Below are 27,988 nucleotides of genomic sequence, written 5' to 3'. Positions count from 1 at the left end.
TACCTGCTGAAAGAGAACACGGTACTTCACTACTTTCTCTGCCTTTGTTGTGATATTTGTATTTTTGTCCGATCTCGGGAGATTTTCTGTTTAGCGTCAATAGCTAGACACTGTCTGAATATCAAGGCTACATTGGTATAGATCTTCCAAATTACGTCTGATTCCTGAAACATTTCGATTGATAATATGACTGAGTCTGGTCTGGTGTTACTGTTTGTTTAGATGACACAGCAATAATTTAAAGTGATTCTTGTGTGGAAGACAAAATTGCCAATATTATTCGGAAAGATGACGCAGCGTTAATTTAGATGTTTTTGCTCTTAAGACAAACTGACAATAATATTGGTTTAGATGACTTAGCAATAACTAAAGATAGGTGATTTTTGTATGTTAGGGCGTTCCATAAACTTAATTGACCGTGAAAGCCCTGTCAACCGAGAAACAAATTGGCCCCGCCCTTTGTTATAGTCTCGAAGAACAAGCCATGTGTGAGAATGTTATATAAAGCACGGGTCTGGGTGTCCAAGTCGTTTATTTCATTCTTGAGTAAATTTGTGATAGCAGTTGTAATTGTGAACTTGTTGTATCTCGGAGTGACTGCATATATCAAGATGACTGAACAACCTTCAACAGAATCTTTCCTTGAGCGAATGCGATCAACCCTTGAACAAGAAGGACATGGATCTTCTCATGTTTTTGTCATTTTAGGGGCCTCAGTAAGTTAATTTTTTCTTGATAATTTCACTGACATTTGGTCATTTTGACTTCATATCAATTTCTTTCATTCATTCTATCTAGGCTACTCATAGAAGAATGAACTTTTTTTTTACTACAGCAATAGCGTGAGATACAAATTGATAGATAAGATGTCACCCAATTGTCATATCAGTATCATACCATATCACGTCTATATTGTCATGTACTGCATGGGCAATGACCATATAAGATTACTGTAATGCCGGGAAATGAAACCGGTTATATAAACGTCCAAATTTTTAGCAGGAATAAGACTATACACTTAAATTGTAGCTAAAAAAATATTGTTGATTTTATTTCTGTATTGATTTGATCAAGATTAAAAAATAATACGGAATATGTACAGTTGACACCTAATACATGGTCTTCCTAGCCCTCCTAGCCAGTGGGCACCCCTAGCCACTGGGCACCCCAAATTACTACCCCCCTGTACCTGCAGATCCTGACCCAATCCCCATCTGTACGTCTATCTACACACAAGCACACTCCCTAAGTACCAACACAAATCTTAAACAAAATGATCTGTGCTTATATTAAAATCGTTAATTGTTAAATGTTTTCATTAGGCCTACTATGGTACCACACTGAACAGCATAGACGACCTTAGCCAAATATGCTTAGTCATTCGAATGGGACAAAAAGACCTGCATGTCCGATAAAAAGCAGTAAATATACCAACCTTGTAGAAATTTCCGAAAAAATGATTTAAAGGTTTACTGTCATTTTGTCACACTCACTAATGTGCCACTATTCTGTATTAATATTGATAATTTTTCTTTGACGTCATTAATTCCTTTTAACCAAGTAAAATGAATGTTGTTTTTTTCCCGTTCAATTCATTATGGTAAGGTAAGTATTTTAAAAAAGAAAACGGCTCTTTATAAAGCCTTATATTCACAAGTCAACATATTTCCTTATACTACTAGACTACCCCCAATAAGTTAATATAAATCACAACATGGGTTAGGGTGGCAAGTTTAACTCTTGCTTTGAGAACATGGAAGAAAAGTAAAAGGTAACAATTACTGTTTAAAGTGAATGCATAACATTTTACCAAAATACAGCAGCATATGATTGATTAAATTGATACTTTTGGTACACTGAAACTGGTTTAATCAGAACTACATGTACAAGATGCCATTATTTACCTTTTGTCCCCAAAATTTTCAGGGAAAATGTTGAGATAATCTACATGTATGGGCTGGTGGACCAATATGTTAAATTTTAACATTGTTAAAATAAAATGAGGGTTTACCATTTAATCACACTGTGACCTAGATTGTATTAAGTGGACTCTACACCCTATTTCTTACTGTCATTCATTTAATAAAACTTTTTACACAATTGTTAAACAAGAAAGTTAGTGAAAAAGTAGCAGAAAATATTAAGATAAGTGAAACTTAAACCCCATAACATTGGTAACTTGTTAGATGATCATATTTTCCATGCATTGTAAGAATTATAAAACATTACAAATGTACAATGTACCATAATCAGATATATATCTAATATACTTCCATGTCTATTTTATTTATAATCGGGGTCATATAGACCTATTATTATTCAGGATATCCTTGTTGGCTAGTCACGGTCCCACATAGTATGTACAGTAAACATTATAGTTGGGTTATGGTAGCCCTCGGCTTAACAGTATGTTTTTACATCCTTGTCAGTTTTTTGTATCCTGGTCAGTTCCTGTGTCCTCTAATCAATAAGGACTCATCTTCGATTTACCATTTACCAGGCATTATAGACTACTGTATTTGTTGCTATATTTTGAATGTTTACCAGGTGCACCAAGGCCATTCTTACATAAAAAATAAAGACATGAAATGAAATGAAATGGGGTTTAACGTCCTACTGTTTTGCTTCGAACTGGGCAAATGAAGACGGGCATACGCCATACAGTGTGCTATGAGGTAAATTTTGCCCGGACAGCGGCACTACGGCCTACTCTTATATCGAATTCCAGCTGTCAAGGGATCTTTTACGTGCACGCCAATGTGTACATGTACACGGAACCTCGGTTTTTCATCTCATACAAATGACTAGACAGCTGTCCTTGTCAGGCCCTCTGTCCTGCATCACTGAGAATGGGAAACCAAACCAGAAAATCTGGATGAACTTTCTCGGCCAATGCAGGGATAAAAATAAAGACATCATGTTTAGATGCATGTAACTACGTGTGTAGTTCTTGTATCAGTAAATGTGTCATGTTTAGTACAGGTTTGTAAGTTTTCGTTTGCATTCCTTTACATTAATATGGCATAATCATATGAACCTGCTCTCACCACTAGCCACTGCTAAAATGTCCATAATGCCAATTAAAATGAGAAATGATATGAAAATGGTCCCACGCCTTAAGTTGAATTTCAAATACCAACTGTCAATGGTTCTTTACTTCTCTTACTTGCTCAGGACTTTGGTTTTGTGTCCCATCCAAACAAATGGACACTGTTCCTTTCCAGACTCTCTGTCCTTCACCACTGACAAGGTGGAACCGTCCTGGAAAATCATGTGGATCTTTGTCGGCCAACATCGGGATCTTGTAGCTTGTTAGTACATTGTGTAAGGTCTGGTTTTGATTAGTTTCTGATAGTAACGAATATGTGTAACACCCTGGAGGTAGTAATTATCATCCAGTCTTTTTAGAATACATGTATATTGATTGATTTCTTTCAGTCCAATCTTTTTGATATATCACTATAACTTATATTATAAGCTATATAATATAAGCTCAAATATAAATGCAAGGACTAGGCCCTAATCCATTATTCCTCATTTACGTGACCAGTGATATAAATAACAATTTCTCTTTTTCATGATGGTTCTAAATATACTATTGATTTCGGAACAAATTACAGACAGCTAGTTTCAGATCTTTCGTCTGGGACACAAACATCAAGTCTTCAACGAGGCACATTTCTTTGTCCAAGTTCAGAAAAAGAATGATTTTTCCAGTTGATTAATTGATCATGTTTCATACGGTTGTAGAGATATTACTGTATGGTACACAGCTAATGGTTTAATCGTTGGATATAAAATTATTATATATAGTTCAGTCAACTCGTGTGTATAATTCAATTATTGCTTACTAAAATAATGACTTGCATCTAACATAAAGACATGAAATGAAATGAAATGTAGTTTAACGTCCTACTGTTCTGCTCCAAACCTGGTCTAATGAAGACGGGCATATACATAAAACTATGGTACATGTAGTGAACATTTGTACTAAAATAATCTGCCAGGGTTTAAGTAATGCAGGAAGTAAAATAAGATAATGGTGCAATTTGCTACTTCGATTTGGATTATTTACTGCATTGACACAAGATACTTAGACATATAGATAGAGCAGAAATTACTATTAATTCAGAAAAAGGTTGAAATTTTTATTGAGAGCATTACGTGTACCTTACCTTATTTAAATTAAATAGGTAGGAACTAGTTGTGTATGTTCCAATTGCATCTCCATGACCTTACCTACCATTTATCAATAATATTGCAAAACAAATGTTGGTAAATTACACGAATCCACACTATCCTCGATGTCGGCATGTGAAGGCAAACATTTACAAGGAGAACAATACTGAATTCAAAAAGAGTAAGCATGTACTGTCTTGACTTGTGCATGATACTCATGCTACAGTACATAACATACATGTACATTTTGTAAGTAACATAGTGCAATACAAATACAATGTAGTTTTAGCCTAATAATTAGCCTCTTAGGCCCATATTCTTCAAAATTAGATTAGTGCTAATCATAGATTTAATCTCTGATTTTCTTACCAGTCATATTCTGGAAAGCTGACCAGATTTTAAACTGAGATTTTTATAAACATTGATTAGCCTATAATCATTGAGTAAATCATTCAAGAATACCATAAAATGTGATATTCTGGAACGTTGACTTGTACTTAATCTTTGATTAAGTCACCCCAAATGTTAGTCATCTCAGGGGGGTAGTTGAAGGAAGGATTAAGTGCATGGATATGCCATTATGATGTATTCAGTTATGCAATTATGAACCAAATAAGCATAAAACGACATTTATTTTGAAATGAAATAGGGTTTAACGTCCTTATCTGCTTCTGCTGGGCTTATACAGTTTGGCATCAGAGTATTTTGTCAAGGAAGAGCAGCAGTATGGACTACTCTTATTTCGAATTCCGACTGCAAGGGGCTCTTTTTGGTCAACGGGACCTCGTTTTTTCGCACCTTCAGTTCTGCACCAGTGATAATGGGTAACCAACCAGTCAGGAAAATCCAGATGAACCTTCTCTGCCAACAGCACGAGAGAGTTCCTGGTTAGTGAGCCAGCATCTTACCCACAGGGGATATATGGTGTTAAAAATAAATAAAATTTATTTATTTTTAACACCATATATCCCCTTTCTCCATAATTCACACACATTTTTCGCATACTCAACTTACGCTGCCTGCCTATAATTATACATGTATATATTTTTGCTTTATGCAGTTTCATATCTTCTCACAATATTTCCAACAAAGAGATGTCAGAAATGAAACACAGACAGTCAAGTTCAAAGCCGAGCAAATTCAATAATTGTATTTTATGTCTTTGATGCTTTAGAATTACAAATATACTGTTCATGTTTTTATATAATAATCAATATTATATTTAATATATCTCATGAAATTTTATGTAACTGGCACTCAGTTGTATGTATAAAAATTGCATTTTACTTTAATGGGGAGAGAATGCAGATTCTGGCTTCAATAATCAATATTATATTTAATATATCTCATGAAATTTTATGTAACTGGCACTCAGTTGTATGTATAAAAATTGCATTTTACTTTAATGGGGAGAGAATGCAGATTCTGGCTTCAGAATCTTCATTGACTACATACTGTTTGTCTTCTTGAATGGCAAATACAGATTATTCAGTTTGGATATTTGATCCAAATGATTTCAATTTTGACTTTTTCTAATACTATTAGTAATGATTGTTCTTGGTCTGTTTACATTTAGTAAAATAAAATGTTAAAATGATGCAATAAAATATCAGTTTGTCATAATTAATGTCTATGAACACCCATAAATAAAACATATCTAGAACAATTTGTGACAGGCAGTTCACGTTTATTTTATTGTTTTATCTTATATAAGACATATTTGTACTCAATCCGAATTCCATTAAACAGGTATATGGTGTCGGTGACAATAAAAAATCTTTAGATTCAACTATAGTTTAAAGGATTGTAAATACAGTGTGTACAAAAATCCTGAAACTTGTATTAGTAATTGCACACGGCAACTACCACATACCAATTAGCTAGAAACCCATTGGACATTGTAAGCTATGTGTGATTTCATTTGGCTTGTAAATGGTGGAAGGCTGGCTTATACAAGCTGGTCGGCAATATTGATGGGCTAAATGGCATGACAGGAACGAAAAATGGTTTACATCTTACACAAAAAAAACCCATTATTTTATGCTCCTGGTTGGATGTAAATTAGTTGGAGAGCTGTACATGTATGTTGCCCGATTGACCCTCTGCCTAATAACTACATGTAATATTTTATTCATAGCCATATTGGTTTGATGAATATCTTACACTTCCATGAGAGGTTCATCTCGTGAAAATAAAACAGGAAGATGAAAATACCAAGTAGGTTGTTAGATCATTATATGTAATGACATGCCCCCCTTCCTAGTTCAAGGAGCCACGGTGGCTGGGTGGTTAAGACGCTGGCTCGCTAGCCTGGAGGTCGGGTGTTCGATCCCTGCATTGGCCGAGAAAGTTCATCTGGATTTTCCGACGTGGTTTCCCCTTGTCAGTGGTACAGAACGGAGGGTCTGACAAGGACAGCTGTCTAGTCCTTTGGATGAGACGAAAAACGGAGGTCCCGTGTATACATTGGAATGCACGTAAAAGATCCCTTGACAGTTGAAATTCGATATAAGAGTAGGTTCCGGTCAAAATTTCCCTCATAGCACACTGTATGGCGTATGCCCGTCTTCATTAGCCCAGTATAGGAGCAGAACAGTAGGATGTTAAACCCCATTTCATTTCATTTCCTAGTTCAAACTTAAGCTACATGTATATAAAAAAGAGATTTGTTTGATATGGTTTGAAAATGTACCAGGATATAAATTGGTGTATGGTAAACAGATATCTATATGTTAAATAACAAGCGTGTGACTGTCATTGCCTTAAGAAATATAATTTATTGTCCTAGTCAGCATTTCATTATTATGGGTATACTGATCCGAGTGACATACCCGGTAATATTATCATTCTTCTACTTGGCCTATTTAGTGACAATTAAATTGAAATTATTTTGAATATTTGCACAGTTGGGTAACTTTGTGTTTATTTCTTGACAATACAAAGGTTTTGTGAATTTATTTAATGAAAAAAGATATTGACCTACTAAACATTCAAGGAACTATATAGTCTATTTTGAAAAGTAGCAAATAAAAGCCCCTAAAACAATGATGGTGATTGCATTTTTTTTTTTTTTAAATCCCTAGACAGTTAAAATTGTGGCAGGATAAGCCTTTCATACTCTTTTCAATCACCAGGTAATAGAACATGAGTGACAAAAAGCATGAGAAGCCCCCAAGTTTCATATTATGGGCAATGTCATATAACCTTTATTTATCATATATGATTATTTACCTTTTGAATAGATTAGAATATTATACTGGTAATACTGTGATATAAGCCCATATTCAGACGCTAATGCAGTTGTTGTAGGTGGGAATTTTATTTGTCTGAAATGTAACTGTATATTATTATTTTGTTTATTGACCAAATTTCTATAGCATAATTCTCATTGACCAAATTTTCATACCCCCATTCTTCTTTGGTTTAGTTCTTCCCACTGGACTGTCGTATTCTGTGTTCGAATCCCAGTGTAGGCCAAGATTTTCCAAGCAGGGTCGTCAGTGGTCTGGGTGGGTTCATGCGAAACTGACATGTAAAATGAGCCTAGCTGTATGGATGGGATAGAGAACAAGGTAGGCTTCACAGCATTATACATATTTGTGTGCACATAAAAGATCCATTGACCTTTAAAATTGACAAAGAATAAGAGGAAATGTCTTCTGTCCAGGTACATGTCACCATAGAAATAATTAATACTGTATGTCTTTCTCGAAGTGAACAAATAATTGCGTTGAGACATCAAACCTCATTCCATCCCATTCATTCTTTTTGGATGTCGTTATAGACCTTAAATGTCACCAAAAAAGCTTCATAAATTTTTAAATAATGCAAGGAATTGTATCAATATATCCTTTCCATAATTATAACATGATCCCGAATGTCAATGACCTGCCACAGGTAAATTTCAACAGAAGGACTAAAGTAGTTACGTCACAGCTTGTTTATTGGCGGAAAGTTACGACTACTCACAGAGAACGGTGGAAATTACTAATGTTGAAATTTACTTGTGGCAGGTAACATTGGCAATCAGGATCGTGTTATACTTATTGAAAGGATAATTATGTTTATATAATTACTTGCATTATTTAAAAAAATTATGAAGCTTTTCTGGTGATCTTTATGACTGGATGATGATTTTTATACATGACTTATTATTATTAATGTCTGAATTATTTCTGAGATTTACTGTAGATCTATTAGTATTCACATACTGATTGATACTAATACATCCTTTTGATATCCTATAATCCTAGAAAATTCGCCAATAATTGAATAAATTATGAGACTAATGAATTTGATTGTCAGTTTGCCTGACTTACTTACTGATTGATGTTCAACAATCACATGTTATTATTATTGTATTAACGAACAACTTTTATAGCATGCAGCTTTCACAATTCGGAAGAGCAGTATAGATGCACAAAATGTTTTTTTTTTAGGGTGAAAAAATTTGGAACTTTAAAAAACAATTTTTTTTATCAAAATTACCAGTATAGAGATAAATAACAGACTGTTATGTTATGTACATGTAACGGAGATTGGTCATGGTAAAATATAAAATTAGTAGCCAACTGTTTTATGATATATTCCCGTTATCAGTCAATATTTCTTGCTATGCAAGATACAAAAAAAAATCATTATCAATACAATATTAAATAAGATGCACGTACAGTTCTTTATCATCGTAAAATATCAACTTATTAACATATTCAAAACCTGTCACATTTTGGGTCATTTCATTTATTTAGGTAGAATTGGTAGTGTACCACTTTTATGTGATCATTTTATGTTCTGTTTAAAGATGCGTTGCAGGGCTTGTGCTCAATTTGTTATTAATTGACTCCAGTTCATCTTACCAATCAAAACCAGTGATACAGAAAATTACCAGAAATCTTTAATTATCTATACATGAGATACAGAAAATTACCAGAAATCTTTAATTATCTATACATGAGATTGATTGACAGTCTAAATCAAGGTGAAGGATATCAGAGGCCCAGAATAGGTTGCACTTAAACACATCTTTAGTTGTTAATGTAGTGACAAATAGAATGAAATTAGTTCGATTGTTAACACACACTTGTATACATTATAGATTTAAATAAAACAAATGATGCATGTATATAGATAAAATAATCATAATTAAAATAATTATAACTGAGATAACACAACGTTCTAGATATAGAGTACAAGTATCAGACTATACAGTTTTTAATGAATTTTCACAATAGTTATAAAATGACATCACCGGAATATGCTTCAAATAGAACATTTACTGCCATTTTATAATGTTTGTAATAACCTTGGAGAATGATCCACACAAGAATTGAAGAAATAAGGCACCTAATAATGTCAGACACAATCCCCTTCTTCAATCGCCAAGGTTCCTGTTAATTTGTATACCACAGCTTTTAATACATATCCTATATCCAATTTAAAAATGTCAGGCCTGCAGCACCCACAAAAAGCCTTCTCTACAAGTGTCCCAGAAAACCTAATGAGGCTGAATATGAATATTTTTATTATAGTATTGGTACATTGTTTTATAATGTATATTGAGGCAGGATATCAATACCTTTACTAGAGTACATGTAATATGCAATGTTTATACATGTATGGAGGCTGTTATCAAATTTAAGACAGGCTTATGCTGACTTTGCAACTCAAAAAACTAGTTGCAGTCAGTTGCAAGTGATCATATCAGCAACTGAGAGCAACTGAATTTGACTCGAAACTGATAGCAATTACACTTAACGAAACTGATAGCAATTACACTTAACGCGTGACTGTTCATTTATTCATCACATGATCAACAAGATGGCAAATACCTTTGAAGAAGCACCCCAAGGGGTATGGTCGGACTTGCTACAATTATATTAGTATATGGGGGGTTGGATGACCGAATGGTTAGCACGTGCGTGCTGCATCATAAGGTCTGTCATTGAGTCAACTGGCATGGTTTCGATTCCCCGGTTGTACGTGACAAGAAGTAGGGTCGCCTGTCCAATCTTGTGGGTTTTCCCCAGGTTCTCCGGTTTCCTCCCACTGCTGAAGACCCCTACGTGCAAGTGAATTATTGAAATAAAATTGAACCATGTTTTAGTCCCAAAAGCTGGTTTGCGTCGAGTGGACGTTAAACCCCATTTCTCTCTCTATTAGTATATTATTGTCGACATCATTAACATTTGAAATGAGGGAGTCTTTGTTCGCTTCCATTATGCTTATTTATAAAGTCACATGTCGACTGCATCTAGTTGCAGCAAGTTGCAGAAAGTTAAACGGGGGGTTGGATGGCTTAGTGGTTAGCACGTGCGCGCTGTATCATTAAGTCTGTCATTGAGTCAACTGGCGTGGTTTCGAATCCCCAGTTGTACGTGACAAGGAGAAGGGTCGCCTGTCCAACCTCGGGGGTTTTCTCCGGTTTCCTCCCTCTGCTAAAGACCCCTATGCGCAAGCGAATTATGGAAATAAAATTGAACCATATGTTAGTCCCGAAATGGCCTAGTTTGTGTTGAGTGGACGTTAAACCCCATTTCTCTCTCTCTCTCTCTCTCTCTCTCTCTCTCTCTCTCTCTCTCTCTCTCAGAAAGTTAAACATGTGCAACTGAGGCAACTAGTTGCTTTGAGTTGTAAGAGGCTCCCAGTTGCCAAAATGCCAGTTGCTTTCGGTCGACATAAGCCCCCTTAACTACCATGTACAATGTTTATAATACAAGTAATGAGACTGAATATCCATACTTTTATTATAGTAATGTACATTGTTTTGTATATGTATTGTTTGTGACTTGTGTGCATGTATAAATTGATATATGTATGTGACTTCAATTTCTAACATTTTTTGTCACCTGAATAATTAGTTATGATCTCATTTAAAAATTGTTTTTTATTTTTGTATTTTTTAGGGTGACCTTGCTAAGAAAAAGATTTACCCTACACTGTGGTAAGATTATTATATTTCATTAAAATAATTATGCAATCTTTATGATAAGTTACACGTAAAGAGTGTATGAGTTTATATCTCTTTCTTTTTTTTTTAAAAGTTTAAATGAGATAGCCATTTCACAAATTTCACAAAGTTATTAAATATGTCAAAGTCTCAAAGGCAAAATCATGTAGACACTGTAAAATGGGCTTGCTGGCTGTGGAGGGCAGTGAAGGGTTTATGGGGGGGCACAATCTACAGTAGGTATTTTAGAGCTTTATTTGGCAACTTTTTTTTCGGGGGGGGGGGGGGGGGCAAAACATTTTTTCCGGGGGCATTGCTCCCCCCTGCCTACGGGCCTGAAAATGGGGTTTATATTTTAAGACCAAAACATGGATGTTGACAGGAATTTTTGTAGTTCATGTAATTAGACAGAAATAGAAATTTACACATTAAAAGGGGCCAGTACCATAACAGAACACAATTTTTATGGGAAACAATCACTGGTTTTATTCTAATAGCACAACGTTTCGACAAGTATCCTCTTATCGTTATCAAGCACTATATGGGTTTTTTTTTGTATTTGTCGATTTGAATTATCAGTGTATGGTTTGTTTATGTATTTGATGTTTTAAAGTGGCAGTATATGGTTTATGTATATGATGTTTTAAAAGTGTCTGTATATGGTTGATGTATTTGATGTTCTAAAGTGTCTATTATATATTTGAAAATTTGAAGTACATTACCGGCATATGATTTGTCTATTTGTAATTAAAGGTGGTTATACAGAGATGGCCTCCTACCAAAGAAGACATCATTTATTGGTTATGCTAGGAGTAAGATGACTGTTGCTGATATCAGAAATAAAACTGAACCTTTCATGAAAGTAAGTGTCAAGGGCTACAAGAATAGACATTCCAATCACTGGGATCCCCTTCTCTAAGAAAAATATTAAGTCCCTTAGTAAATATCAAACCAAAATCAAACAAAAGATGCACCCTGCTTCGTGGTTTTTAGTGAGCTTCGTCAAGTTGCAGTCATATGGTTAATTCTGGTGACAAACAAGCTGTCTACATGAAGAGAATGTCAGCAGTGATTAGACACTATTGTGCTAGCATCACAGGATAAAAACAGCATGGAATCATACAATAGATTTATCAATTGTTTTAAATGGGAGATAATTCCATTTTTCGATTTGGAGGCAGACCACGAATAATTTCCCCATTGTTTTCAATGTTAATTTTGTCTCTTTGCCGGCTCCAACTTTTCCCCCAAATTTTTGTTGCGCTGATCGCTTTTCACTACAGACAGGGAAACAAAAGTTCATGTCTTTGCACCAAAATTTGTATGAGATTGACCATCAAAATTTTGAGATACACAAACTTGAAGTATCATAGTAAAAACATGTAACTATTCGCTGTACACATCACCATAACCAACCGGTTAACTTTGTTATGCTTCCTCTAAATCATGAATATTTACAAACCTGGCAGAAAATGTCAATTCAAACCCTCTTCGTTCATTCTAGAACAATAAGTCAACAAAAATGGGCATGCAAAAGTGGAGAAAAGAGAGATAGAATTGCTATAAATAGATGAACTACAATTTGTTTTTACCTATATGGTGAAATTTAACGGTGGTCTGCCTCCATTTACAAAGGTTTAACATAGTACTGGTAATAAATCCCTTTAACAGGAAAACCTTATTCAATAATTGAATGATTTTATATTCTAGGTTCAAAAAGGTGAAGAAAGCAAGTTGGAAGATTTTTTTAAGTTGAATCAATATATTGCTGGTAGTTATGATAAAACAGAAGGTTTTGCTGCCCTCAATAAAGCCATTGAACAAAAAGGTGGACCCAACAGATTATTTTATCTGGCTCTTCCACCATCTGTATATGAACAAGTAACATTAAATCTCAAAGCTGTCTGTATGACCAAAGAGTAAGTTTAACTGCATAGGTCAGAAGACCACCTTGTTTCAGTTCTTAACTAGATGTCCAGGGTATTGTCTCGTCAGTGGCGAGAAGTGAAAGAAATGGGGTCTAACAAGTTACTTTGTACAAATTCGCTCATTTTGAGACTAACACAGTTTACCCATATCTTATTATTGGCTTTTCTACAGGTGTCTCAGTGGAGGGATCTGGAAAAAATCCACACAGATAATAATTAATTATGCAGATGACCCTACTTCTTGATACTGCATAGATTCTAAGCCCTGGTCCCACTTCTCAAGGGTAATACCTGGCAAGGCTAATGGTTAAAATAATATAAAAAAAAATTAATATCCGTGTATATATTGGAAGGGCATATATAAAAGAGCCCTGGATTGTTAGACTAGAAAGAAGAGTAGATATACTACCCAGCTATTTATGCTTAAAACTTAGAGAATGATATTGATAATTTTAACTTCCTTTCCTCACAGTCTTACCGAGATTAAACTCATGCTCTCTGTCTACAATTAGCTCCTTTTGAGAGTAGACATGAAGCTAGTCGTCTGATATTTTAATTGCAATATCAATAATTATAGTCAAAAACACTAAATAGACTTCAAGAATTTGAGAATTCTTTATTCAGCTTCCATTTAAAAAATTGAAAAGGTTAAAAATATTATGTTTTATGCAATTTATTTTGTAGCAACGATAAATGGACGAGAATAATTGTTGAGAAACCATTTGGCCGTGATTTAGAGAGTTCAAATCATTTATCATCTCATCTAGCTGCCTTATTTAAAGAAGAAGAATTGTATCGTATAGATCATTATCTGGGTAAAGAAATGGTACAAAATCTCATGGTCTTAAGGTCAGTTATTGTTTTATTTTAAAAAAAAAATAAAAAACACGATTCAGATTGTGAAGTATGTGTAAGGGGTGGGGCTTCAACTTCTTGCACAAATCATTCAGACACAAAGTTACAATGAAATTGATTTTATATTGATATACATTAAAGTGTTAATGTTCATGAAACAAAGAAAAATGATTTTCAGTGTTGGAGTTATTGCCCTTGTGTTAATGTTGAATAGACGAAATCCTTGATAAACCTTGTAACTAATGTGTGGTATTAAACATATTTCCATGGTTTTTAGTATTATAGGTTTTCATAGACTCAGTTAGCCAGAAGTTAAAGCAAAAATATTTGTCTATTAAGCAAGGATTGATTAAAAAAAATATATATATATATATATTTTGCAATAACAAGTAGTGTAAAAATTATTTGTCATTCGAGATAAAGATGAAATATTGTGTATTTTAGGTTTGGTAATCGTATATTTAGTCCGATCTGGAATCGTGAGAGCATAGCAAGTGTTGTTATTAGTTTTAAAGAACCATTTGGTACTCAAGGACGTGGTGGATATTTTGATGAATTTGGCATAATCAGGTTTGTATGCATGAATTTACTTATGTGATAAGTGGCCATTTTGTCTTAATTTAACAGCACAGTAAGCTACATGTATACCCACATCATAATGTTTCATGTTTGATCCTTACTCTTGATACAGTGTTGAATCTGTATTCCCTTGGTATTTTATCGACCCATGACTGTAATGTAAAGCAATGGCAATTACAAATGTCTATAAGAATCACCTAAAGTTGCTTGACGACTTACATTTCATATCATTACCCCAGAACATTCTGTAAAGTTCTTACCTCCCTTTATAAAGTTCATTCAGAATTTTTGTGCTACATTGAATTTACTCTTGCACTGTCTTAAAGGAACCCAATTATAGCTTGTGAACTGGAAGCTAGATGTCTTATCCAAGGACATACTTAATGATTGAACACACAGCTGGAGTGAGGACTGAGCAAACTGTTGTGTAGTTTCTCTTCCTAATCTGATAACTGTAGCTAGGGCCTGGTAGGACATTGCAAAGTAAATTATTGTAGCATTAAAATTTTAAAGTAAAATTACACTATAAACCTCAGAATGCTTCATTCGGCATTTTTGTCCAAACGTGGCAAAAACGTATTAAAATTTTTGCCATAATTTTGCCAAGTTGCTGTTCCTGTTTTTATATAAGATGAAAACGTATCATGTATATTGAGTTAGTTGCTCGGTCCAAAGGTAGAAGATTTTAATGGCTTTTAACACAAAATTAAGCAGTTTTATTCTCCAAAATATAGTCCAGATCGACCCTTTATATAAGAATCCAGACGTAAGCCGGTCACCTGAAGGATGAAAATGTAATTATCATTTTTAATATAGTTGTTCGCATCGCCCCGCTTTGCATGTCATTGTATAAACATAAATTGTGTCTATTTCATTTTTCGATGGATTTTAATTTAATTGCTTTTGCAATTTTTATACATACAACTGAGTGCCAATTACATAAAATTTCATGAGATATTAAAAATATAATATCGTTTATTATATAAAAAAAGGAACAGCATATTTGTAATTAATAATATTCAAAGGCCTAAAAAACAATTATTGAGTTTGCCTCGCTTTGAACTTGGCTGTTTTTCATTTCTAACATCTCTTTGTTGGAAATATTGTGTGAACATATGAAACTGCAACAAAGGACTTGGCTGTTTTTCATTTCTCACATCTCTTTGTTGGAAATAATGTGTGAACATATGAAACTGCAACAAAGAATGTAACAAACTCTTTTATGCAACGAATGTCATTTCTAGTCAACTTACTCTTGTGTTTTTTTCTCTACATAATCGCTTGAAAGTGTCACCAAATAATGTTATGCTGTCCTCGATACGCTCGACGAAACTTTGGTTTGGCTGAACCCCACCCCAATCCTTTTGAAAAATCATGTATCCAACCTTGTAAACAGCCTCGTTCTGGTCAAAATACCTCGTTCCAAAAACATGGCAATTTAAAAAAAAAAAATACGTTTTGAACTCCAGACAAATGTGGCAATTTGTTTTTACCATGTTACAATGTGGCAAAATTGTGGCAAAAATTTTATTAGCACGTTTTTGCCACGTTTGGACAAAAATGCCGAACGAGGCATTCTGAGGTTTATAGTGTTATGACTTTGCAGAGAAATGACCTCTGAACCATTTTGAGTATTGAGTGCGATATTTCTAATCATTTAAATCTACTCATTTATATCTGTCAGATTCTGCATTAAATGTTGTTGCTTTTATTTTTTCTCCTTCAGAGATGTTATGCAGAATCATTTGTTACAAATTCTTAGTCTGGTTGCCATGGAGAAGCCACCATCGACAGGAGCAGAAGATATCAGAAATGAAAAAGTAGGAATTTATTTTCTCTATAAACATTTCTTACATTTGTTCAATATTTATGTTAACTCCTGATGCACCATTTTAAGCTACAGTATTGTATAAGTTGAATATACGTCGCCATCTTTCATCAGTAGTATAGAAACCTAATGGGCCTAGTTTAAATCCGATTGAATCCAAGCCGGGTGATTATCTAGTGTTGGTATTTTGGTTTTGTTTTCTTATTAAATGTTAATTAATCAATCTGAGTACATAATTAACGTGTATTAAGCAGTGAAAATGCAAATGCCGCATCAGAACTGTGCTAACAGTTATGTTGTGTCAAATAGTATGAGAACTGCTCTGATAAACTAACAAAACATGAACAAAGGTGCATAGTGTGAGAATTTATAATCAGGAACAAATCTAAAATGGTTAAATGTCCGTTTAATTAAATTCCATTTTATTTGCAGGTGAAAGTTTTGAAGAGTATACCTCCAGTTTTATTAAAGAATGTTGTGTTAGGTCAGTATGTTGGTAAAAAAGATGGAAAAGGAGATGAAACTCAGGGATATTTGGATGACCCAACAGTTCCAAAGGGTTAGTAATTTGTATATTGTGAATACAATGCAGCATTGTCTGGGCCATTTTGTTGGGTCCCAAAAGGGGAACCATAAGTTGACCGACTACCATCACCATTTTGGCTTTCATTTATCTATAGTTGATTGATATATCTGTACTAGGGTTTTTACATTATTTTGAAACATCAAAAACAAAATATTTTGTTGCGATGTCTAGTAAAAAAAAATGTCAATAAACTGATTTAAAAAAAAATGTCAATAAACTGATTTAAATAAAATAAAATTTTAAGCGTAGTAAAATTAAATGTGTAAATTTGCTGACAAGAAAATTGTCTGACAGACAAAATTTTACAGTTAGAAATTGACAGACTAAAATAAAAAAGCACAAAAAACAAATTGGGATGCTGAGAGAGATGGGAACCCTTTCAGATCTGTGCTAATAATGGCCTAAGACTTTGGTGGGATACCACTCCAATTAAAGGATTTAGTTGAATTTTATTTGCATCAAGTATATATGTATGAATATGGTTTTAACCCTGTACAGCAAAACAACATATTGAACACTTGAAAGTTTTAGGCAGGAAAAAGTATTCAAAGATTGGATCTTCATTTGATGGTTATTTTAACAGAAATATTTGAATTTTTTACAGGTTCGGTGACACCTACGTTTGCTACTAGTGTTTTATTTGTGAAGAATGAAAGATGGGATGGAGTTCCCTTTATACTTAGATGTGGAAAAGGTAATATACAATGTTTTCATATAAAGTTTTGTTGATGGTTTCAATCTTTTGGTTATTTTAGTTTGATTCTATGAATTTAAATCCAAGGCTAAATCGTTTTCCCTGTAGATTAAAATTACAAACAAACCTTTTCATCAATCGTAATTTTGTTTGTTGGTATCATAGTTTGTTTCTTAGAGAACGAATTACACATAGTCGTTCATTACTCGATTTATTGACATTATCTACCGAAGTTGGTCCCAGGGGAAATCGAGGGAAGAAAGAGACTTGATAATCTAAAGTGCATGCATTAGATCAATCAGCCACCTACCCCCTGCTGTTCTAGAGTAACCTATCAAAAGCTCTTGTTTTAATATGTATAATTTTATCTTATTACAGCTCTGAATGAAAGGAAGGCTGAAGTAAGGATCCAGTTCCAGGATGTTCCTGGGGATATTTTCCAGGAAGGGGAAGTAAAGCGAAATGAGTTGGTGATCCGAGTACAACCTGATGAAGCTGTATATATGAAGATGATGATGAAGACACCAGGAATGAGTATTGGCTGTGAAGAAAGTGAATTAGATCTGACCTATGATAATAGATACAAGGTATGCCTAAAGTCTTGCTCAAGCAGCCCATAAATATTTAGGGTGAAAGATGAATTCACCAAGAACATTCAACATTTAGAAAATTTCAAGTAGACGTCTACGTTAGTCTATTTGGTGCAGAAAAGTTGGATGTTAAACTCCTGTTTAATTTCGATTGAACGTCAAACCAGATCTTTTCTCTTTTTAAACATTTTGTTGAAAACTCCCTGATACTCATTTTTATACACCCACATTGAAATGTGGTCGTATATTGTCGTCACCCCCGTTCGATGGTCAGTCTGGCATCAACAATTGGTTGTGGATGCTCTAGAGGCTGAAGTTAATATCCGATTGACTTTAAATTTATACACGGTGTTTAAGGTCATGAGAAGAAGAAACCTCTTGATTTTCATTGATTTCTGATAATTCTGTCAGAGTTATGGCCCTTGATCACTTTGAAAAAACCGATTGACTTTAGATTTATACACAGTCTTTAAGGTTATGAGATGAAGCAGCCTATTGATTTTTGATAATTACTGCCAGAGTGGCCCTTGATTACTTGAGAAATCTTATGGAAGTGCCAGAGACTGAAGTTAATATAAATTTATACACAGTGTTTTAGGTCATGAGACAAACAATCGAAACAAATTCTTATGATTTCTGATAATTTTTTAATGGGTTGTTACTCATCATCAGATTTTAATTTGTTGTAAATGTTTTCATTACTGACAAAAGAAAAATATGCGACAACCCTTGTTGACTGACAACCTATCTTTTAAATGTTTGTATTTTCAGGGTGTAAAAATGCCAGATGCTTATGAAAGATTAATTATGGATGTGTTTATGGGTTCACAAATTCATTTTGTGAGATCTGATGAACTGTATGAGGCATGGAGAATATTTACACCACTGTTAAAACAGATTGAAAAAGAAAAACCTAAACCAATACCATATGTTTATGGCAGGTGAGTTGTAGTTTCTATTAAATGGATGCTCTATATATATTCTCATGTACCCAATACCCCTTACAGGTTTGCTTAATAGAAAAAATTATCCAAGAATTGCCCAGACACTGCATTTATTCATGTGCTTATTCTCTCAATATTTTTCTTTATTAAGCATTTCAGTTAGCCATAAGGATAGCATTATCATCATGAATCATTTTGTTTGGACTTTCGTGTTCAGCATTTATTCCATTAGATATTTTGTTTGATCATACATTAATGGTCAGCTTGGCATGAGAATTCTTCTGACCCAAAATACTCAGCATAAATTATCGTGACTTAATAACTGTAGAAGGCACTGGCCTCAACTCTGCAAGTGCTAGATATAATTTATTTTAGTGGAGGCAAAGTTAACAAATGAAGCATAGGTAATAAAGGCCAAGGGAGATAATAATGTCCATATTGAGCTTGAAATTTATTCTTTGCAGTGTGTTCTGCATATCTGCTATCTGAAATACTAGTTTTCATCAGTGTTGAAATAATTTACCTTGAAATCAAGGTTTAAAAGAGAAATAAAGTGGAAATTAAATGATAACCCACATAACATCATGATGTTAAATTTTATGTAAAATGTACGTATAATGGGTCAGTTAGTTCAAATAATAATGGCCTTTATTTTTAAGAATTACACCAGAAAAAATTAATAAAGATAAATACATTATTAGATGGGGTTATATATGAACTAGGTTCTTAGAAATGTATATGCGTGCAATTAATCATTACAAATTACTTATTTTTTTATGTTTGTATAATTGGAATGAGCAAGCTCATTATCCAGTCCTCGGATGACTGCACATCATGTACAGCTATATCAAATTTTAAAACACACAGTGGATAAATAACACAATTATCGGTTGATGCCCTGATAATATTAAAACTAAAATCAAAAACTCACCCAAATATTTACAGAAATAATTCTATGGTAAATTGATGTTTTTGTTAAAAAAAAAAAAAATATTTTGTGAACACAGCCCTTCATATCTCTGATATATTTGAAAGACTTTATCCGATTGAGGCAGGTACCTAAAAAACCTAAAAAGTGAACCATTTTTTAGAACTGAGTGGTAGCTTCCTGAATATCTCTGAAGGAGTTAGGTTCATAAAATCAGTCATGTTCATTAGGTCACAGAATGGAAGCAAATTCCATATCCTTATTTAAGCATGATTAGAAATCCTTTTGGAAGGTTTGGTATTTGGGCTGTAACTTCCACATAAAATAGGATATCTTTTTTCATATTTTGTTGTCTTCATTTGCATATTTCAAGTTGTGTACTAAAAACTACTAATGTATAGTGTGTGAAATCTGTGATGGCTCAAATAATGCTTTAGAATCTAAAGTTTAGATATATATTAATAACGTATAGTAATGTTGATAAAAACACAAATTAAAGCTAGATTGTTTAAATGTCAACAGATAGAACTCAATAATGCATGTTACATTTATTGGCCACACCATGTAGTTTTAATTACTAATGTTTTGTTCACATTTATTAGTGCCGGTTTTGTTTTCTGGCAATTTCTCTTTAGAAATTAAAATGTATAAAAAAATCTTAACACAAAAAGAATCATATAATTTTTGAGAGTTTGAAGGAAAAATGATTGTTTTTCTGCTATAAACCCAGACTTAATAAGTTTTGTTGATATCAATGTTTATTTACTTACTATATAACCATGTTCACAATGTCAAGATGAATTTGTATGGATTTGAAACCCTGCTGTACAATAGTAAAAACCTTTTGTTATTATAACCACAGAATGTTGATGATACTCCAGCTTCTATTATCACATCAATCCCAATGCAGAGTTGGGTTACCAAATGGTCCAACATATTCTGTAGGTCATAGAATATGTTTTTTCCAATTACTTCAGTTTCCTCCCACTGCTAAAGACAGATGTGTTCAAACTTACTATTATATAAAGATATATCAAAATGACCTAGCTGTTAAGTGGATGTTAAACTCTGTGCCTCTCTCAAATATTTTGCTTCCATTTGATTTTGTCCATGTAGTGCAGTCTAAACATCCTAATGCATTGACATTGTGAAGATGTAGTAATTCAGGCATGATATTTGTTTGTTTGGCTTGTGTTTATTTATTTTTAACTTAGAGGCTTTTTGTGCATGTCTTATTTCAGTCGTGGTCCACAAGAATCGGATGCCTTACTCCGTAAAAATTCCTTCCACTACACCGGAACTTACAAATGGTCAAAGAATGGAAACGATAGTCCCTGAAGATCTTGAATTTTAAAAATGAAATAAACCAAGGGGCCTGTTTTAAGAATTATCTGAAACTTATAGATGTTTAGTTTGTAGTAGATATAAGTAGGAAAAAAATATGAAAATCTTTCTTTGTGGCTTGCTGTTTAATACAAACTTTAGATAATAATAAAGTTGAGATTTTTCTAGAAATAGGCCTGGAATATAAACTTGAAATAATTGAAATCCAATGTAAATAAATCAAAAAATAATCTGAACACCTAATCCTCATTAAGAGCATAAAGTATTTAAGCTATTAGTATCAAAAGTGATATTTATATTTATTTTATATTGATATCCTAAATTTTCCTGGTCAACCATTATCCTATTAATTCATGTTTACTTTGTAGCTGGCTCAATTTAACGTCTTTCAATTTTGGTGATCTTCCATAGTTTTTGTCTTTCACAGAATTGCTGGTCGCACTGGTTATAACTTTCCTTTCAATATATTAATGGTTTCAATTCAGCATTCCTAATATTCATTTCCATACACTATAATATTTGTAGTTGTTTCGGTTTATTGTCCCCCAAATTTAGAATATTGTTTATTTTCTTCACCTAAAGAATAGTTTCATTTGGTTATGCTGAAGAAAAGAATGATTAGAATTGAATAAATTATGTCTCTTCTTCAAAGAATTAGAAGGAACCAGTATCAGTTTTAACTATGCTCTAATTTTAAACGTTTATGGTCAGGTGTAAACATATCATAACATCAAACTTTGTTTAACATGTTGTCAATTTAAAATATATATTATAAACAAATTTAACACTTAGATAAATAAAGTATGTACAACATCTACTGAAACATTAATCTTATTGTGACTTGAGAAATCGATCTTAATTTTTATATAAATATTTGAGTATAATAATCCCCTTAGTAACGGTCTCCCTTCGTCTGTACCCACTCCCACTTTAACCCTTTATTCATTAGAGGACCCATTGTACTATTATAGTTACTATGATAAAATATCAAAACTTTTTAAGTTATACTGGTAGCACAATATTGACTTATTTTTCATATTGTTAATAATTTATTGCTTTTTTATATTGTTAATAATTTATTGCTTTTTTTAGCAGTTAACTATATATTGTTACTAGGTGGGAAATGATTCTTAGAAATTCTCTTTAAATACTTATGTTATAATTGGACATTCTGGTAAAAAAATGCATGTGGTAATAGCTTGCCTCCTAAATAAATATGGCACTAAATTAAATAGCAATGCTCGAAAATGTACATCTATTTTTTGATAATTATATGTTTGTAATTATTAGTGTCTTCTGAAAACCATGAAGCTGTCTCCTTTTCTCTGATTCTCATATAATTTAAATTGAAAATTTCTTATCCACAGTATCTCCATTCTCACATAATATTTTGCTTAACAATGTCTCATCCAAAATATCTGAACTTGACTGAAAAAAAGAATATTTGTCATTTAGAAATGATTTAAATAATAATCTGCCAGGCTGCTCTGTTCAGTCTGTAATGAGCACCTTCACAAATAGATTACAAAACTGGTCCTGCTACAGCCTTTCTCACAGGTAAAGGGAGGCACCCATGAAGATCTAGCAATCAGAGTATCCCCCCACCTAAAAAAAAACAATAAAAAAAGAATAAAATAAAATTATATATTTTTTTCATTATAAATCCATGACTGCTACTAAATATTGGTTTGTTTAATTTTGTTATGTTTTTTTTATGTTTTGTTAATAATATATCTAGGTACATTTGTGCTATTTTTTATAACAAATTTAATGACAAAATAACATAAATATATTTACTAACTTATTCATTAAATTCTGAATGCATTATACAGACTATACTATCTGATCAGTACTCTTGTCAAATTCAGATTTGTTATTTTCTGCAGATTTAAATTCCAAATTGTTCACTCTGATAGAAATATATAGAATATTCCAACACATCTCTTCACAGGTTCTTGACTACCAATTTTCTGCTGGACTTGTAATAATGTCAAAATACATGTATTTCTGTGTCCAGAATAAAAACTAAAACAAATGAAAACAGCTCTGTTATCTACTAAACAAATTTTGCTTTAAGTACCACATGTCTGAAGCATATAAAGATATCTAATAGCTTTGGTGAATTAAGGGGAATAAGATAATGAACATTTGAATTTGGATACTATTATTCTCGGGCAGTGTGCTCTTGCCCGACTCTGTATGCATACTTACTAGTAGTTGAGTTCTACACAGAGTTTCGAAAGATTTTCAGGATATCTAGTATCACAGTACATGCATGTAGATGCCTGTAGGTTGTTCTGGTGTTTTTCACAGGCGTATATCAAGGATTATTACCCCTGTCAAAGTAGTTTACGGGGGGGGGGGGGCATGTTTAATTTTCACTGGCTAGAATGCACTTTTATTAAGCATGTCTGAATAAACGGAACGCAAATTACACCTACATAATTTATTATAACACTTTATGTAATCCCAAAATGCACTGGGTCATTTTGTTTCTAAAAAGCCCTTTCAGCTATGGTTGTCCTATTTCGGAATCAAATGGGGTTTAAAATCGAAGTGTTCTGCACTAATCGGAATGAAAAAGACGGACATACGCCATGCAGTGTGCTCAGGGCTGTGTTTACCGATAGGCAGGGTAGACCATAGACCTATAGGGCCCACGTGTATCTGGGGAACCTACTGAAACTTAATTGTCGAGCCACATGCCAGCGTATAACCTGGTTTTAAGTGTATACAGCGTGTCATATATAAGCTGCACTTGAGACAAAGCTGGTGCTGGACATACTCCTGTACATTGGTTTATCATTTCAGATTTTTAACTAGATTTTTTTATTTCAGATTTTGTAATAAATCTTGTTAGAAATCTACATTGCATTACATTTTTTTTTATTTGCAGCCGTGGACCAAAGGAGAATGATAAATTGTGCACCGATTTCAATTTTACGTATACCGGAACTTACAAATGGACGAAACCTCAACCACACCTTTAAATCAAGTTAGAGTTATTGTTCTGTATTGTGTTATATTTCAGATCAAATAGTTTTAGGCCCATTGATCAAAACATTTTATAAAGTTTTCAAATTATGTTATACATGTGATATGCTGGCACACAATGTGAACGTGTGAACCCAGTTTTATTTTTTTAGCATTGTGAAAATAGAAATAATGAAGGACACAATCTATGTTTTGTATACAAATGCAAATCCGAATGGTCTAAGCATTAGCAATAACGTTTCAAAATGATTGTATGGAATTACCATAGCTCATGTTTTCGCCATGACTATTGTGATGCAAAACTAAATTTGAGATAATACCGATATAATCTCCAGTCGATGACGATGGGCAGAAAGTCATTCTCCTCGTCATTCCATTTCGTTGACGGGGGTTGGATGGCCGAATGGTTAGCGCGTTCCCCGGTTGTACGCGACAAGGAGTAGGGTCGCCTGTCCAATCTCGTGGGTTTTCTCCGGGTTCCCGGTTTTCTCCCACTGCTTAAGACCCCTACGTGCAAGCGAATTATTGAAATACAATTGAACCAGATGTTAGTTTCGAAATGACCTACTTTGTGTCGAGTGGACGCTACCCCCCCTCTCTCTCTCTCTCTCTCTCTCCATTTCGGTGACAAACCATATCTTCTTCAATTGTGTGCGTCGTTTAGTAGAGTACATTTGTTACTTTACAGTTCGGTGCCTTATTTGGGCAGCATTATCATTATTAAAGTGATATAATGACTTGTGTCGTTAAACGAAATATATGAAAGTGCCTATTGATAAACATACGTTAATATATATACATACTGTACTGAATACAAATTTTCCGCATACTATATTATCTTTTAGTGGATACTTGGTACTGACTTCCTTAGTTGCTTTAATATGTGAAAAACTCACAGGCATTCAAAAAACAATCACAATTTTGTTTAAGCAACATTTCCTTATACAACACTTTAACATCCGCTATTATATTTATATTTTTTGTTATAATTATTGATAAATGTTATTTGTACATTTTTGTTATGCCAGGTTATTACATGTTTTTAAAAAGTTGGGGCTTGTAGAGGCTGTAGTTTATTTGACTTGTTAAGTTCATAAATAGTGCTATTTTATACCGGTGTTGAGTCACTTTTATTGTTGAATATAAAACTTAAATATTATTTAAATTGTTAACGTTTATTTATTTTTACATAGAAAGCCAATAATTAATGCTATTTTTATACGCCCACATAGAAATGTGGACGTATATTGCCGTCGCCCCCGTCCGTCCATCGTCCACAATTTCTTGTGAACGCTCTAACGCCAAAAGTTATCATCCAATTGTTTTAAAATTGATATATGTTGTTTACATTAGTGAGATGAAGAATCCTATTTAATTTCAATAATTTCACTTTGTTGAACCTTGTGAAAGCTCTAACCCCAAAAGTTATCATCCTATCTTTCTGAAATTTATATGCATTATTTAAATTAGTGAAACGAAGAAGCCTATTTAATTTCAATAATTTCTGTTTATAACGTCTAGAGTTATGGCCCTTGTTTCACTTTGTTGAACCTTGTGAACACTCTAATGCCAAAAGTTAACATCCGATCTTTGTGAAATTTATATGCAATATTTAAATTAGGGAAACGAAGAAGCCTATTGAATTTCAGCAATTTTCGTTTATTACGTCTAGAGTTATGGCCCTTTTTTCACTTTATTGAACTTTGTGAATGCCCTAACATCAAAAGTTATATGCTGATCTGTATGAAATTTACGTGCGTCATTTAAATTAGTAAAGAGAAGAATCCTATTGAATTTCAGCAATTTCCATTTATTACTTCTGGAGTTATTGCCCTTGTTTGACTTTGTTCAACCTTGTTAATGCTCGATTGATGAAAGTTATCATCCGATATGTTTGAAATTTATATGCATCATTTAAATTTGTGAAACGAAAAAGCCTGTCAAATTTCAACAATTTCTGTAGATTACTTCCAGAGTTGAGTTGAGACCCTTGTTTCAATTTGTAGAACCTTGTGAACCCTCAAACAGCAAAAATTATAATCTGATCTGTATGGAACTGTCTTGTAAAGGCCCCCAATTACCTACAAAGGAATAAATATGCGACAACCCTTGTCTACCGCTCGGACGATTTAGCCGCTGTGGGCGTATGTTTCGTTGCCTGGCAACCTATCTTATATTAAAGCATTAAAGCGGCATTAGGTAAGGTTAGATAAAGAGCTGACAACTCTCGCGATAATAGTTATAAAAATAGATAATGAAGAGACAATATGCCGAAAATATCAAATTACTTCGCTCCGAGCCTCGATATTAGTGATAAAATTATAGGCTAGCTCTGATTATCATTACTATCGTGGTTACGATAATAAACAAAGTCTCGATTATCCATTATTACGGTAACCGCATCCACCACAAAACGTATTTGAATCTACTAAATTTCGCAAGCATCCGATGGCATCGAGAGTTGATTATGATATTGGTAAGTTAATGAATGTCTAATTAATAATTTATATATCATTTCAAGCCCAAAGAAATGCTTGCAATAGGCAGATTTAGCTATTACATAATGCATGTTTAATATTAAAATGTTACCTTATTCCAAATATGAAAAGTTTCACGCTTCTAGAAACCCTGTAGTTAGCACCGATGAGATGTATTGTATATAATAGTGGTTTTATTTTTTTATTGTCCCCCGCCTTTCAGAGAAAGCAGGGAACTATTTAAATGATCGTGCACATTTTCTGCTAAGGCTTAGCAGAGATAACCTGTAGCGATAAGCATGTTGATTGTTCAAGACTTTGGAACATAACAACTCTGCTTTTAATTGGGGTAGAATGTTTAAATTTGATGTAAATTTTTATCAGGTAAATGTCTTGGACTGAGTTCATTGATTAACATTTCCCGCGAAAGCTAAGAATAGCCAAGCAATTTCATTGGTCGATGCTTTGAGACAAGATAACTTTGATTTCGCTACCAGGTACTTCAAAATCTTGTCTGAGTTTGATGTGAACATTTTATACTTAGACTAAGTATAGATACCAGTTTAATTGCTCGATACTTTTCAAAGAAGATTAACGTGCAGTTAATTAATATGTGTCATCTATTTATTTGGGGGTTTGGCCGTAATTGGCGGTGGACATCGGCCTCACTGTTGGCTTGTATTTAGTGTATTAAATGTAACGACCTTGACAACCGTTTATTTTTGCAATTTTTCATTTTCAAGTATAAATATCATTGAGATGATATTATATTACATGTTGTATAGTGTTCTATATTTTAAGTATATTAATAGTATGGTTTACCGGTGCTAAGATAGGTCTATTCTTAATTGTATTATATAGAATTGTTTATTTATAATTGTATGTCAGTATTCATTTTTTATAGAAGACTTTCTTACTTCTGCGAAATAAATAGACAAATAATCTGTAAGATATAATGTTTTATTTAATTATATAAATCTGATGCCTATATGCCATAATCTTGGGGGTTTGTATTCTTAATAAGTTACCTGCTATGTGGTAAAGAGTAACCACGGTTAATTTTCACGCAGGGGCTTTCACAACATCAGTGTGGAACAGCTTGTGTGTGGCGCTGTA

The 27,988-nt window shown here is 33.3% G+C and overlaps 1 protein-coding gene across 2 annotated transcripts; it reads left to right on the top strand.

The window, feature by feature from the left end:
- Nucleotides 1-15: 15 nt before the first annotated feature.
- On the top strand, nt 16-27,819 carry LOC126826943 (glucose-6-phosphate 1-dehydrogenase). Of its 2 annotated transcripts, none has more exons than XM_050556096.2 (12): nt 16-716; nt 11,082-11,119; nt 11,879-11,987; nt 12,836-13,044; nt 13,738-13,902; nt 14,353-14,478; nt 16,214-16,307; nt 16,748-16,874; nt 17,506-17,595; nt 17,974-18,182; nt 18,957-19,126; nt 24,298-27,819. In XM_050556096.2, exons 1-12 carry the CDS (start codon nt 495-497, stop codon nt 24,389-24,391), a joined length of 1,653 nt encoding a protein of 550 aa, XP_050412053.1. In that variant the 5' UTR covers nt 16-494; the 3' UTR covers nt 24,392-27,819. The 2 variants fall into 2 exon arrangements, with proteins under 2 accessions (XP_050412053.1, XP_050412052.1); XM_050556095.2 differs by lacking the exon at nt 24,298-27,819 and adding an exon at nt 21,299-23,420 and having other exon boundaries at nt 18-716.
- The last annotated feature ends 169 nt before the right edge of the window (nt 27,820-27,988 follow it).

Source organism: Patella vulgata, chromosome 7 (genome assembly GCF_932274485.2).
Source record: "Patella vulgata chromosome 7, xgPatVulg1.2, whole genome shotgun sequence".
In the NCBI taxonomy this organism is placed as follows: Eukaryota; Metazoa; Mollusca; class Gastropoda; family Patellidae; genus Patella; species Patella vulgata.
Note: the sequence above shows the minus strand (reverse complement) of the source record. Positions and strands in the feature narration are given on the sequence as shown.